The 15,807-nt window shown below is 42.3% G+C and overlaps 1 protein-coding gene across 1 annotated transcript in view; it reads left to right on the top strand.

Annotated features, from left to right (window-relative positions):
* ACSBG1 (acyl-CoA synthetase bubblegum family member 1) overlaps window positions 1-15,807 on the top strand; it is a 96,322-nt gene that overhangs the window by 56,593 nt on the left and 23,922 nt on the right. Inside the window, exons 7-9 of the mRNA XM_040343089.1 lie at window positions 239-319; window positions 7,930-8,079; window positions 12,105-12,281. Of these exons, the coding sequence (XP_040199023.1) occupies window positions 239-319; window positions 7,930-8,079; window positions 12,105-12,281 (408 nt within the window). The remainder of the gene's footprint in view (window positions 1-238; window positions 320-7,929; window positions 8,080-12,104; window positions 12,282-15,807) is intronic.

Here is a 15,807-nt window from a genome sequence, read left to right as displayed (position 1 = left end):
TTAGCCCTGTTATTGCTTCATTCATAGGAATAAAAAATATCCAACTCTGTATAACATGGACCAGGCGTGTTTGGCGCCAGCAGTAGTACTTTGACCTTGGGAATTACTGACTGCTGCTATGGCTCAGCCATTTATTTTCATTAATGCCTAATCTCCTTTGACAGCCAAATGCAGGATCTTTGTGCTAACACTTATGTTGGTATCAGTAATTTGGTAACAATAATTTATTTGTTTACAGATATGGAATAAATTACCGGATCTCAAAGCTGTTGTACAGTATAAAGGCACTTTGCAGGTTAAACGCTTAGATCTATACACGGTATGTAGTATTGTAAGCATATTTTGTAGAGTTGCTTTCATGTGTCTATGTGTGCACTACTATAATCTGATGTATTAAATAATTATATATTGTCAAAAATATAATATTTAACTGACAGCTTTCCTCTACAATCCCAAACTGCCAGACCGCCTCACTCACCGCATGATTTCTCCTTGGTTACAGAGGAATCTATTCCACTATGGCCACTTATGCCCTGTACACACGACCGGTTTTCCCGTCATAATTAACTCTGGCGGTTTCAGACGGAATTCCGCTCAAGCTGTGTTGCATACACACGGTCACACCAAATTCCGACCGTCAAGAACGCGTTGACGTACAACACTACGACTAGCCGAGAAAAATGAAGTTCAATGCTTCTGAGCATGCATAGTTTTTAGTTTGTTGGAATTGCATCCAGACGAGCGTAAATTCCGACAGAAAAAGTCTGATGGGGCATACACACGGACGGAAATAACTGATTGAAAAGCTTCCGTCTGACTTTTTCCGTCAGAAATTCCACTCGTGTGTACAAGGCATAAGTGAACACAGTCACAAGAGTGCTACTCTCTTTTAAGGAACTCATGTAAAAACATGATCTGCCCTGTAACGCCTTTTTTGGTTACCTCCAAATTCAGCATTAGGCCTTAACCTTTACATCCAATCTCCAGTTTTCCAATTTGTCACCATTTTGAATGAATGAATGAATGAATGAAAAACTTATAAAGCGCGGCGCATGCGAACTGAATCGCTTCTGGGCGCTAGTTGTTCGTGTCTCATGACATCAAAAGAGCAGAGTTTTGATCTGTCTTCTGAAAGTCAGGTGGTTTTCCTCCAACCGAACGCTGGTTGGTAAAGCGTTCCATAGTCTAGGACCCTGAAAAGCAAACCTTCTTTCTCCTTTTGACTTGTATTTGGTTTTTGGTACCCTGACCAGATTTTGGTCGGTGGATCGCAGAACGCGATTCGAATTGTGAGGTTCTATCTTGTCACAAAGATATTGCGGAGCCTTCCCATGGATGCACTTATGTGTCAGGCAGAGTGCTTTAAATGCAATTCTGTCTTTTACTGGCAGCCAGTGAAGGGTTCTCAACGAAGGTGAGATTGATTCCCATGTTTTTTTCCCAGTCACCAGTCTGGCGGCCGTATTTATTTTAACACATAATTCTCTCTGGCCCGTCACAGAATGATTTAACCTCAGATATATACAGATATATACAAATGTTTTAAACTCATACAATATAGATTCTCAAGATAAACGTAGTTACATGCATAAATGGAAGCAATCTGTCGGAGAAGAACACTACTCTGAACAATGGCAAACTGTATGGTCCTGAGCAGCCAAAAGCTCTATTTGCGCCCTCTACAAGGAAAATGCCTACAAAGTACCATTCTTTTGGTACAAGACCCCCTTCCGCCTACATGCTATATATCCATTGGCTTCGGTCCGCTGCTGGAGGTGTCGTAAAGACCGAGGCACTCTAATGCATATTTACTGGCAATGCCCATCCTTGCAGTCATACTGGTGCTCTGTCCAGGACCTCCTTCATCAGTTATTAAAGGTTGACATTCCATTCCATCCAAAAATCTATTAGGTCTACTCCCACCTAAATTGCCAAGGTTAGCAAAGAAATTTGCCACTCAAATTTTAATGGCGGCCAGATGCCTGATAGCCCTCCAATGGAAGAGACAAACACCACTGACACCAACTGACCTTTATGCCAGAATTAAGGATGTGAAGATCATGGAGTACTTGACGGCATGATTAGCTGATCTGAGAACCCTGGCATCGCCGGGAAGACCTTCCATGAGACTATCAGGCCCTTCTTCCATTTAGGAGGTCGGCTCTTTTTAAACCCAGGAGTGATGAGCTCTGTCTGTCCACTATTTATACATCTTCTCTTTTTGTTTCCTTTTTTCTTCTTCTTCTTCTTCTTCTTCTTCTTCTTCTTCTTCTCTTCTACTAACCCAGTAGGCGCTTGCCATAGTTCTTTGGATTCGGAATCACTGGCATAGCTATTTCAAGAATCCAATACTGCTGGTTTGCCTAGTTCCTCAGGAATATACAAAACACCTGGTTATAGAACTATGGGTGTATTCCATGTTGGTTCGCTACTGTAAGCTTGAATGCTTTCCAGTGATTGTTATACTTTTCTATTTTTGTATTGAAAAAAATAACTTTAATAAAAATTGTCAATTTATAATGTATATATAGCAATACAACATACAATGCATTAACAACACATTACATATCAAGGCGGCTCTACCTAAAAACATATATATATATTCTAATAAATAAACACTATGGGCTAGATTCATAAAGGACATACGATGGCGTATCTTTAGATACGCCGTTGTATGTCCGAATGAGCGCGGTCGTATCTATGCGCCTGATTCATAGATTTGGCCTAGATACGAGCGGCGTAAGTCTCCTACGCCGTCGTATCTTAGGGTGCATATTTACGCTGGCCGCTAGGGGCGCTTGCGTAGATCTACGCGTAGAATTTGCAAATGAGCTAGATACGCCGATTCAGAAACGTACGTCCGCCCGGCGCATTGATTTACGTCATTTACGTAAGGCTTTTTTCGGCGTTAAGTTACCCCTGCTATATGAGGCGTAGCCAATGTTAAGTATGAACGTCGGGACAGCGTCAAATTTTCCGTTGTTTGCGTAAGTCGTACGCGAATAGGGCTGTGCGTAAGTTACGTTCACGTCGAAAGCATTGACTATTTGCGACGTGATTTCGAGCATGCGCATTGGGATACGTTCACGGACAGCGCATGCGCCGTTCGTTAGGAGCATCAATTACGTGGGGTCAAGGCTCATTATAATACAACACGCCCACTGCCTGGACAATTTGAATTAGGCGGGTTTACACCGGCCCATTTACACTACGCCGCCGTAACTTAGGACGCAAGTTCGTTGTGAATACGGTACCTGCCTCACTAAGTTACGGCGGCGTAGTGTATCTGAGATACGCTACGCCTGCCTAAAGATAGGCAATTATACCTGAATCTAGCCCTATATCTAAAAAAGTGAAGACAGTGAAGATCATTGACAGGTAAGAAACAGTAGAAACAAGAGTCCTTGTTCAAATAAAAGCAAAAGAGATCCCAAATGCTCATCCTCTTCCACCAGAACCACCACTCGTGAAGATAATTTGGGGTCTTAATATACCCCTGTTATAATTGTTCTTACCAAAAGGTACTGTATATACAGCGTTGTATGAACTCAAAAATGCCCAGATTCAAAAGGGTACATAAACGCATCCAGCGACTGGTGCTCAGATATGGAGGTAAAAAAGCCACAATAGTGTAAGACCGTACAAACTTTTTATTTATAACCTCTCCCCTTTAAAATTGCACTTACAATATATAAAAAAATCAAAGGCAATACATCACATCACATTGGTGCAGCGGGAGCATATCAGGGCGATGTTTCCGTGCCTCCGTAGTCCAGCCAAACCACCAAACAAACACACTTCTGTGTATTGCGATCTGCGTGATGACGTCACCTTACTGACAGCTACTACAACCAACGCAGATGCGTTTCGTCGATCATCGACATTATCTGTGAGCATGGTTTAGTAGCGTTCACTGTCATGTTTATATGGGGCTTTACGCATAGCCAATCAACTAAGAGAGAGGTGGACATCGGCCCTGATATCTCCTAATGACTCATATATGGCTAAACAACAGTTATACCTTTACATACTCCCTATTGGAGCAACTTAGAACTGCAGTCAGCACATTCTCATAATGTTAACTCTCTTGCTTGGATATTTCACGCACCAGATATGAACCTCTCCAGTTGGGAAATACACAGTCAACCCCCCAAAATTTTAAACAGGAGGGATCCTGATTATGAAATTTCTTAAAGTGCAAGGACACATTGTGGTATCTAAAACCGATTTCTATATTATGTATGTGTTCAGCAATCCTAATTTTTTACTTTCTTTTAGTACGGCCCACATACATAAGATTACAAGGACACTGTAACACATATACCACATGAGTGGAATTACATGTGATAAACTCAGAGATGTTACAAGGGTTATTATTGCCTGAGGATACGAATTCTGTTAACCCCCTAATGGGGTTATTAACTACTAAACATGTGCTGCACTTTCTACATGAGTAAAAACCCTTCAATTGCCAACACATACTCCTTCGCTCAGGGGGATCCAATACCTTCTGTACCACTTTATCTCCAAAATTGGGCGATAAATGGTGGAAGTGTCGGCAATGAATTATGTAAAACTTTATCTAAACACAATACATGCCAATGCTTTTTAAAGATTTTTTCAATATCCTTATATTGCGTATGATCACCAAGTTTTTGTAGAGTTCCTACTATATATACACCGCCTAAGGTGCATAAGCATTCAGCAAAACCTCCTCCTCGTCCCATTGTCAATAGTATAGGCTCAGTTACGGACAGATTGGGCCAATATTTGGATACATTTCTTCAAGCTAGTGTATTAAATACTAGAGCCTACTTCAAAGACTAAAAGTTTTTTGCAACTTATTAGTGAGATTTGACTGGGAAGAACAGTGTATATTTTGTGACAGCAGATGTGTCGTCATTGTACACTGTTATACAACATGACAACGCTCTGCTTTGCATGAATTGGGCATTGAGCCAGCGTGACGATATCCCCCATGAACAGAAAGTATTTTTGGGCCAGGCACTGGATTTTTGCCTGGCCCACAACTAATTTTGGTATAATCATGAGTTCTTCTCCCAAAAGAAGGGAGTGGCGATGGGCGCTAGATTTGCGCCAAGTATTGCCAATCTGTTCATGGGGGAATGGGAGGATAAATCAGTGTTCGCTAATAAGAGGGATGGTCTCCTATTTTATAGGAGGTTTATAGATGACCTGTTTTTCATTTGGGAAGGAGATGAGCTATCATTACATGAATTCTTGAAGGAGTTAAATGATAATAAGAACATCATCAAATTAGAATATGAGTTCATACATATTCACTTCCTAGATGTAGACGTAATATTACAGGGGATGTCATTGGTCACTACGATTTATTTTAAACCCACTGACCGAAACAGTTACTTACCTCTTATCAGTGGTCACCATCCCAATTGGCTTAAGAATATTCCTAAAGGCCAGTTGACGAGAGTAAAGCGGAACTGTACAACCAATGATGATTTTATTACACATTCAAGAGTAATTAAAGAGAGATTCATGCAGAACGGTTATAAAGAACCAGATTTAGATTATAAGTGAATTGGTTGACACCCCAAGGGATATGTGTCTAGCAGATAGAAGTCACCCTACTAACCCCAGATAGGAATGGGGTTTTATATCCAATTTTCATACGCAATATAAGGATATTGAAAAAATCTTTAAAAAGCATTGGCACATATTGTGTTTAGATAAAGTTTTACATAATTCATTGCCGACATTTCCACCATTTATTTATCGGAAAGCGCCCAATTTTGGAGATAAAGTGGTACAGAAGGTATTGGATCCCCCTGAGCGAAGGAGTATGTTTTGGCAATTGAAGGGTTTTTACTCGTGTAGAAAGTGCAGCGCTTGTTAAGTGGTTAATAACCCCATTAGGGGGTTAACAGAATTTTGTATCCTCAGGCAATAATAACCCTTGTAACATCTCTGTGTTTATCACATGTAATTCCACTCATGTGGTATATGTGTTACAGTGTCCTTGTAATCTTATGTATGTGGGCCGTACTAAAAGAAAGTTAAAAATTAGGATTGCTGAACACACACATAATATAGAAATCGGTTTTAGATACCACAATGTGTCCTTGCACTTTAAGAAATTTTATAATCAGGATCCCTCCTGTTTAAAATTTTGGGGAGTTGACTGTGTATTTCCCAACTGGAGAGGTTCAAATCTGGTGCGTGAAATATCCAAGCGAGAGACACGCTGGATATTTCACATGCATACATTAGTGCCCAGGGGTATGAACGTCGAATTAGGCGTGAACTGTTTTATAAGTGATTACTAAAATCACTAAACAAATTACTAATATTTGCTGCTACAATATAATGAAATTGGTTGCTATGTTAAACTTGTTGAGAGACGCACATGGTATGGCAAGAGGGAGATGCATAAGTTATGGTGTTAATCTCACTTTATTTTAATTAGTCAGTATTTTATTGTAGTGTATTTTACTTTATTTTCATTACTTTATTTTTATTATTTTATTATTATCCACTCATTGTTGATTACCATATAATTTCTGGTTGTTGGTATTTATGTATTTAGTTAATTTTTCGACATCCCATTCAGTTAGTTTTGCATAATATGCAAATTAGATAAAAAGTTATGAGCTTAGACTTTGCTGAGTTAACATTATGAGAATGTGCTGACTGCAGTTCTAAGTTGCTCCAATAGGGAGTATGTAAAGGTAGAACTGTTGTTTAGCCATATATGAGTCAATAGGAGATATCAGGGCCGATGTCCACCTCTCTCTTAGCTGATTGGCTATGCGTAAAGCCCCATATAAACATGACAGTGAACGCTACTAAACCATGCCCACAGATGATGTCCATGATCAACGAAACGTGTCTGGGTTGGTTTTTTGGGTGTGTTCACACGCCATAGGCTTTTAAAAAAAAAAAAAAAAAAAACGTGTCTGGGTTGGTTGTGGTAGCTGGCTGTAAGGTGACGTCATCACGCAGATCGCGATACACGGAAGTGTGTTTGTTTGGGGGTCTGGCTGTACTACGGAGGCACAGAAACATCGCGCTGATATGCTCCCGCTGCACCAACGTGATGTGATGTATTGCCTTTGAATTTTTTATATATTGTAAGTACAATCTGAAGAAGTGGAGAGGCATTTTTGAGTTCATACAACGCTGTGTATATACAGTACCTTTTGGTAAGCGCAATTACAACAGGGTTGTATTTAGACCCCGAATTATCTTCACGAGTGGTGGTTCTGGTGGAAGAGGATGAGCATTTCAAGCTGTTGGGATCTTTTTTGCTTCTATTTGAACACGGATTCTTGTCTCTGTTTCTTACCTGTTAATGATCTTCACCATCTTCTTTTTCAGATATAGTGTTTATTTATTAGAAAATATATACATATATAGATATATGTTTTTAGGTAGCGCCGCCTTGATATGTAATGTGTTGTAAATGCATTGTATGTTGTATTGCTATAAATTTGCCTATCAGTAGATGGGATAAGGTGGCAGCTTTTTACCATCACTGTTTTTTTTATATCGTCCTAGTGGGAGGTGATTATAGTCCCTCTGTGTATTTTCATTTAGTTTCTCTCCACAAGTGCTTTGATTTTAGGAAGGGCTAGTCGTTTTGTTTGTATATATATATATAAAATATTTATTTATTTTTTTACACTGTTTTAATGAATGTCTGTCATCTGAGTGCTGATGGATAGTTGGATACTGTATGACAATGGTTTACAAGTAGTGGTTGGGGAGTCATATGTTTCTGTTTTCTTTTAATGTGCTTTTCAGGAACATATATTGTATTTTAGTGCCATATGTTTCCTATTCACCATAAGCTAGTACTTATGCTGCCACTAAACTAAGTCGGGGCACTTCCATGTAACATAATGATTCTTAGCATATTGTATAATGTTTCTGATGCTGTGTCATTATCAGTGGGATGAGTTCCTGGAACTGGGGAAGGATATCAGTGAGGAACATCTGGATGACATCATAAATTCACAGAAGCCCAATCAATGCTGCGTTCTTATCTACACATCGGGTACCACCGGGAACTCAAAAGGAGTAATGCTGAGCCATGATAATGTAGGTGAAAAAAAAAACAAAAACATAATAGTCAAATTCTCCTATCCAGGTAGACTCTTATGTATGTAATTGTTTAATACAAGCATTGCTCCCTATCCAGGAAAAGAAAGGTAAACTTTCAGACATTTATTTATTTAATTAATACAGGTACTTGGATAACACTGTCAATTTACTCAGTGCTTTACATATACATATTGTACTTTCAAATTAGTCTCTGCCCTCAAGGAGCTTACAATCTAAGGCCCATATAGCTTACATTAATATATACACATACTAGGGCCAATTTAGACAGGAGCCAATTAAAGCGGATCTCCACCCTAAAGTGAAGTCGCGCTGATCGGCACCCTCCCCCCCTCCGGTGTCACATTTGACACCTTTCAGGGGGGAGGGGGGTGCAGATACCTGTCTAAAGACAGGTATTTGTACCCACTTCCGGCCACACGTCACGGGCAAAAGACGGGTTTTTTCTGACATCCCGTCTGTCCCCTGTTGTGTGCTGGGAACACTCGGCTCCCAGCACACAGCGGGAGCCAATCGGCGGGCGCAGCGCGACTCGCGCATGCGCCGTAGGGAACCGGGCAGTGAAGCCGGAGCGCTTCACGTCCTGGTTTCCTCACCGTGGATGGAGGGGGGAGCAGCAGGGTGACGAGCGATCGCTCGTCCTCTGCTGCGGACGCCGCTGGACTCCAGGACAGGTAAGTGTCCTAATATTAAAAGTCAGCAGCTGCAGTATTTGTAGCTGCTGGCTTTTAATATTTTTTTTTAGTGGCACATCCGCTTTAACCTACCAGTATGTTTTTAGGGTGTGAAAGGAAACCAGAGCACCCAGAGGAAACCCACGCAGGCACAGGGAGAACATGCACATTTGGGGCCAGATTCACAGAGCAAGTACGCCGGCGTATCTACTGATACGCCAGCGTACTTTCAAATTTCCCGCGTCGTATCTTTAGTTTGAATCCTCAAACCAAGATACGACGGCATTTGGGTAATTTTTGACAGGTGTACGGCTTCGTACGCCTTCGGATCTTAGATGCAATACTTCGACGCCCGCTGGGTGGAGTTCGCGTTGTTTTCAGCGTCGGGTATGCAAATCTCTTACGTCGTCTCTAGTCGGCTTTTTCCGGCGTATAGTTACAGCTGCTATTTTGTGGCGTATAGATAGACTTGCCATGTTAAAGTATGGCCGTCGTTCCCGCGTCGAATTTTGAATTATTATTTTTTTTGCGTAAGTCGTCCATGAATAGGGATGGACGTAAGTCATGTCTAAGTTCAAAAAATGACGTCCTTGCGACGTTATTTCGCACAAAGCACGGCGGGAAATTTCGAAACGGAGCATGTGCAGTTCAATCGGCGCGGGGACGCGCTTCATTTAAATGAATCACGCCCCCTACCCGCCGAATTGAATTACGTGGCAAGAGATACACTACGCCGCCGTAACTTACAGAGCTAAATCTTCCTGGATTCAACTTAAAGCCAGGTAAGATACGGCGGCGTAGCGTATCTCTGATATGCTGCACCTTTCTAAATCTATGTGAATCTGCCCCTTGGTCTTTCTTCTACATACTTCAGTAACGGTGGTGAGCCGGGGCAAGCACCTGGGGAGACATTGCACCTTGTTTGCCTGAGCGGTGTATGCTTTGTGCACATTTTAGTCTGACTGGTAATATGTTTTGGAAGAAGCTTTGTACTTAAAAAAAAATATATATAATCTTCCTTAGAATATCTGATCTAAAACTTAAAGTGGTAGTAAACCCAAGCATTAAAAAAATCACTGACAGGCAGGGTCTTTAAAACAAAAGTGACTCTATAGGTCTCTACTGTCATAACTGTAAAATGCAGTTAGAAGCAATCAAAAACAAAAAAACAAATCCTGATTACCTCCCCAGAGTAACACTGTATTGTTTTGGTCACGGTATGTAAAAAACAAACAAAAAAAAAAACAAAAGGAAAAAAATTTAAAAAAAAAGGAAAAAAGTAATAAAAAAATATATATATTCATTTTTATTTCCTCTTTTTTTTTTTTTTTACATACTGTCACCAGTCAGTGTCCCTGACCATCGCCACACCAGTTATATCATGGGTCTTCAAACTACGGACCTCCAGTTGTTCAGGAACTACAATTCCCATCATGCCTAGTCATGTCTGTAAATGTCAGTGTGTTACAATGCCTCATGGGATGTGTAGTTCTACAACAGCTGGAGGGCCGTAGTTTGAGGATCCCTGAGTTATATGATGACGCTTTACTGCACTGGTGACAGTATGTAAAAATGTTTTAAAAACTGTGAATTGTTTTTTCATTTAAAAAAAAGTATATTCCAAATTTATGAAGAAAGATTACTTATTTGCAAAATGTTATAACAGAAACAAAGAAAAACGTGGGATTTTTTTTCCAAATTGTTGGCCTTTTTTTGTTTATTTTGCAAATGTAGCGCCCTGTTCCCATTGATCAGGCGCTATGCTAAATTTAGTGGGTGTCTGGGCCAATAGTTGGCTCAGACTTTAATGATTTATGCTAAATCAGCCTCTGTTCTGGCTGTGGCTGTTCCTGATAGGATTTTCCCACTGTTGCCTGTAGGTGCCGATACCACCACAGGCCAATGTTGGAACACGGGCAGGCTATGGTGTATTGAGTGTCTTTTCCCGGGAACAGCCGAGTGGGAGTGGTCTCCCTGCTGGGCATGCTGGGGGGGGGGGGGGGGGTACTTAAGGGGCAGACGCCAATTTTTGGGCCCCTCGCCTCGTGGCCCTCCTGGTGTGAGGTATGTGTCGTTGTGATTTTTTCCGTCTCTGGGCCATGTTGGCCCGAGGCTGTCTTTCTACCAAGTAGGCCCAGCTATCCTGGCTGTGGCCTACAACTGCAAAGAGATCCCAAGCTGTCCGTCTACTAGAGGAAGCTACTTAATGGAGGAAACCAGGGGAGGACCTGCCCTAGAGAAGACCAAGTGGAAGGCTAATGTCTCGGGATATGCCTGTTGACCCTATTAAGGGGGATCTACAGCGCAAGTTACCCCACAGTTTCGCCTAGTGTGACCACATTCCCAAACGACCATTCAGGGACCCCCTTCCCAAAAATCAGCTTGTGCTGTAATGAATCACAGCACAGCTTGGGCAGCAGATGCGCGCTCTACCCAGAAGAACTTATCACGCCCCCAAAAAAGGCAGCCGCATCACCAGTTTACTCATTGACACTGCACTTGTCCTGAATGGCCATGACCCATTTTACCTTGTTCCACCGCTGGCTTTACATTGCCCTGCTGTGATTAGACACAAGAAGTAGGATTTATGATTTATGAAGCAGGGGGCGGGGATTGTGCCTCTCCATACATTCCCGGCCAGGATAAGTGCTGTCAGTGAGTAAAGCGGCGATGTGGTGGTCTTTTTTGGGGGCAACAGATAGAGGGGAGGGGGTGGCTGTGTCAGCTTCATTCCAATACACTGTATTGTCCTGGAATGAAGACGCCCGGGACCTGGGACAGACCTGAAAAATGCGGGACTGTTCCGGGCAATCCGGGACACGTGGTCACCCTAGTTTCGCCGAGTCGGCTTAAAGGCTCTTTAACTGTATGGCTGGAAGTTCGGGTGTTAAAATCGTGTGGCAGAGGATTCGGGACTGTTCGTTTTGCTCATAACCAGTCTGTGGTAGAGACTGTTGCTGATCATTGTTCGTGCATCATCCCGGCTGCTAGGCCAGGTGAGAGGGGACTATCCGGGTGAGCAATACCCACTTGAGAGGAAGTGGTGAATGACTATTGGGACTTAGACGTTTTTCTTCAGTGATCTGTACTGTGCACCTGAACCCTCCCCTTCTCCCCTTCATCCTTCTACTTCCCTGCATCGCTTGTACAAGTTTTATAGAAGAAAGTACCATAAAAGTATTAGCAAGTTTATATTGTCTTTCATGCTGGCACAGAGCCTTTATTTAATTTGCCTTAGTGGAAGATTTAGCAGTAATATGACCTAAAGATCTGTAATGCATTTCATTTGGCATCCATCCATCCGCTTACAGTTCCATTACTTATTCTCAGATCACCTGGACAGCTGCCCATGCCAGTCGTGCTGGAGATATTCAGCCTGCAGAAGTTCAGCAAGAGTCTATAGTCAGCTATCTTCCTCTTAGTCATATTGCTGCCCAGATTTATGACTTGTGGACTGGCATCAAGTGGGGAGAACATGTCTATTTTGCAAATCCGGATGCCCTCAAGGTAAGTGAGAAAACAAGGACGGTTCTCCTCCTGCATGGGCAAACTGGATCAGGGCAAAGTCATGCAGCTTTCTAAAAATATACACATAACATTTTTATATATATAACACTATTCCTGGAATTCATAAAAACTGAGCAGGCAGAATTTGCGATAGTGTCCCTCTTGTGTTCTAAAAGTGGTGAAGAATGCTCCAAATTCATGTACAGTGGAACCTCTTACACGGTTAACGAGCGTTTTCGCAATCTGAGTAATTAAAAAAAAATCCTGCGAGTGTTGTCTTGCAACCCAAGCAGGATTCAAGCCTCTGCGGTGTGCAGTACCGCATTTGGCCAGAGGTGCAGGGGCGCCAGTGACACTCGGAGCCACTCAGAAAAACTAAATTTCCGAGGGTTTCCGAGTGCATCTGAGCGGTCTCTGAGTATTTACGAGTCTCTCCGACACCCCCCACCTCTGGCCACATGCGGTATTGCATGCAATAGAAGTCAGTGTGGAACAAATTGTCTTTGTTTCCATTGACTTCTATGGGGAAACTCCCTTTGATATGTGAGTGCTTTGGATTACAAGCATTTTTCTGGAACGGATTATGCTCGTAATCCAAGGTTCCACTGTACTTGAACTTGAACTTGAATTTGGCTCATGCTGCGCTACGTTAGACACTTTTGCAAGATCTGTATGAGCCAGTTTTTTTCTCTGTACACCAAAAAAGAGTTGGTCTTAATTAGCTCCACTTTTACATTTGGCGCATTCAATGCAACAATGTAAAAGTGGAAATTTTTAGAACTATCTATCTACTGTAAATTTGCTGCACGAGTCGCAGTGCCGCAAATGCTTGAATTTGGTGAAATACATTAACCACTTCCCGACGGTGTGGCCGTTTGGTAGGCGATCTGTTTGGCCAATGAAAGATGATCTCATATGTAAACATATGAGATCATTTCTCATTGCCGGCTCTCACAATGACAGCGTCCTGTCAGGGAGAGAGGAGACCGATCTGTGTCCCTTGTACATAGGGACACAGATCGGTCACCTCTCCCAGTTAGTCGCCTCCCCCCACAGTAAGAATCACTCCCAGGAAATACATTTAACCCCTTGATCGCCCCCTAGTGTTAACCCCTTCCCTGCCAGTCACATTTATACAGTAATCAGTGCATATTTATAGCACTGATCACAGTATAAATGTGAATGGTGCCAAAAATGTGTCAAAAGTGTCCGATGTGTCCGCCATAATGTCGCAGTCCCAATAAAAATCGCAGATCGCCGCCAATACTAGTAAAAAAAAATAATAAAAAAAAATATTCTGTCCCCTATTTTGTAGGCGCTATAACTTTTGCGCAAACCAGTCGCTTATTGCGATTTTTTTTTTTTTTTACCAAAAATATGTAGAAGAATACGTATCGGCCTAGACTGAAATGTTTTTTTTTTTTTTTTAATTGGGCTATTTATTATAGCAACAAGTAAAAAATATTGTTTTTTTTTCAGAATTGTCGTACTTTTTTGTTTATAGCGCAAAAAATAAAAACCGCAGAGGTGATCAAATACCACCAAAAGAAAGCTCTATTTGTGGGGAAAAAAGGACGTCAATTTTGTTTGGGAGCCACGTCGCACGACCGCGCAATTGTCAGTTAAAGCGGCGCAGTGCCGGAAGCTGAAATTTCACCTGGGCAGGAGGGGGGTATATGTGCCCAGTAAGCAAGTGGTTAACAAGAGAGATTAACAACAGAAAAGGGGCGCAGCAGGTTTACTGAATTCCCTCCTATTTCTTAATCACTATACATATATATATATACAGTACAGACCAAAAGTTTGGACACACCTTCTCAATCAAAGAGTTTTCTTTATTTCCATGACTATGAAAATTGTAGATTCACACTGAAGGCATCAAAACTATGAATTATTACATGTGGAATTATACATAACAAAAAAGTGTGAAACTGAAAATATATTTCATATTCTAGGTTCTTCAAAGTAGCCACCTTTTGCAGCAGACACATCTCTAGAACTGGTAAGAGGAGACTGTGTGAATCAGGCCTTCATGGTAGAATATCTGCTAGGAAACCACTGCTAAAGAAAGGCAACAAGCAGAAGAGACTTGTTTGGGCTAAAGAACACAAGGAATGGACATTAGACCAGTGGAAATCTGTGCTTTGGTCTGATGAGTCCAAACTTGAGATCTTTGGTTCCAACCCCAGAGTCTTTGTGCGATGCAGAAAAGGTGAACGGATGGACTCTACATGCCTGGTTCCCACCGTGAAGCATGGAGGAGGAGGTGTGATGGTGTGGGGGTGCTTTGCTGGTGACACTGTTGGGGATTTATTCAAAATTGAAGGCATACTGAACCAGCATGGCTACCACAACATCTTGCAGCGGCATGCTATTCCAGGCCCGGACTGGGACAAAAAATAGGCCCGGGCATTCTAAGCTGAGCAGCCCATTTTGTTAAAAACCAAAATTGGGGGGGCAATTTATCAGGGAAATTACTAATGTTAGCGCTTCAATGATCATGGCACCATGGTTGTTATGGTATCAGGATGATTGAAGAGCATTATTTCTATTATTACCTTGTAATATAAAATTAATTGGTTCAACTCACCATAATATCGAATCAGTGGGAGCCCCGAGTGTGCCACTTGCCACGTCACTTGCCACAAGTTGCGGATTGTCACTTGCCACGTCACCTGCCACAAGTTGCTGATTGTTACTTGCCACATCACCTGCCACACATTGCGGATTATCACTTGCCACGTCACCTGCCACAAGTTGCAGATTATCCCTTTCACGTCACCTGCCACACATTGCAGATTGTCCCTTTCACATCACCTGCCACAAGTTGCAGATTGTCCTTTTCACGTCACCTGCCACAAGTTGCAGATTGTCACTTGCCACATCACCTGCCACACGTTGCGGATTGTCACTTGCCACGTCACCTGCCACAAGTTGCAGATTGTTACTTGCCACATCACCTGCCACACGTTGCGGATTGTCACTTGCCACGTCACCTGCCACAAGTTGCGGATTGTTACTTGCCACATCACCTGCCACATGTTGCGGATTGTCACTTGCCACGTCACCTGCCACACGTTGCAGATTGTCACTTGCCACGTCACCTGCCACAAGTTGCGGATTGTTACTTGCCACATCACTTGCCACATGTTGCGGATTGTCACTTGCCACGTCACCTGCCACACGTTGCAGATTGTCACTTGCCACGTCACCTGCCACAAGTTGCGGATTGTTACTTGCCACATCACCTGTCACAAGTTGCGGATTTTTACTTGCCACATCACCTGCCACACATTGCGGATTGTCACTTGCCACATCACCTGCCACAAGTTGCAGATTGTCCCTTTCATGTCACCTGCCAAAAGTTGCGGATTGTCACTTACCACATCACCTGCCACACATTGTGGATTGTCACTTGCCACGTCACCTGCCACAAGTTGCGGATTGTCACTTGCCACATCACCTGCCACACGTTGCGGATTGTCACTTGCCACGTCACCTGCCACAAGTTGCGGATTGTCACTTG

Source organism: Rana temporaria, chromosome 3 (genome assembly GCF_905171775.1).
Source record: "Rana temporaria chromosome 3, aRanTem1.1, whole genome shotgun sequence".
Taxonomy (NCBI): Eukaryota; Metazoa; Chordata; class Amphibia; order Anura; family Ranidae; genus Rana; species Rana temporaria.
The sequence above is the reverse complement of the archived record's forward strand: the minus strand, read 5'-3'. Positions and strand labels throughout refer to the sequence as shown.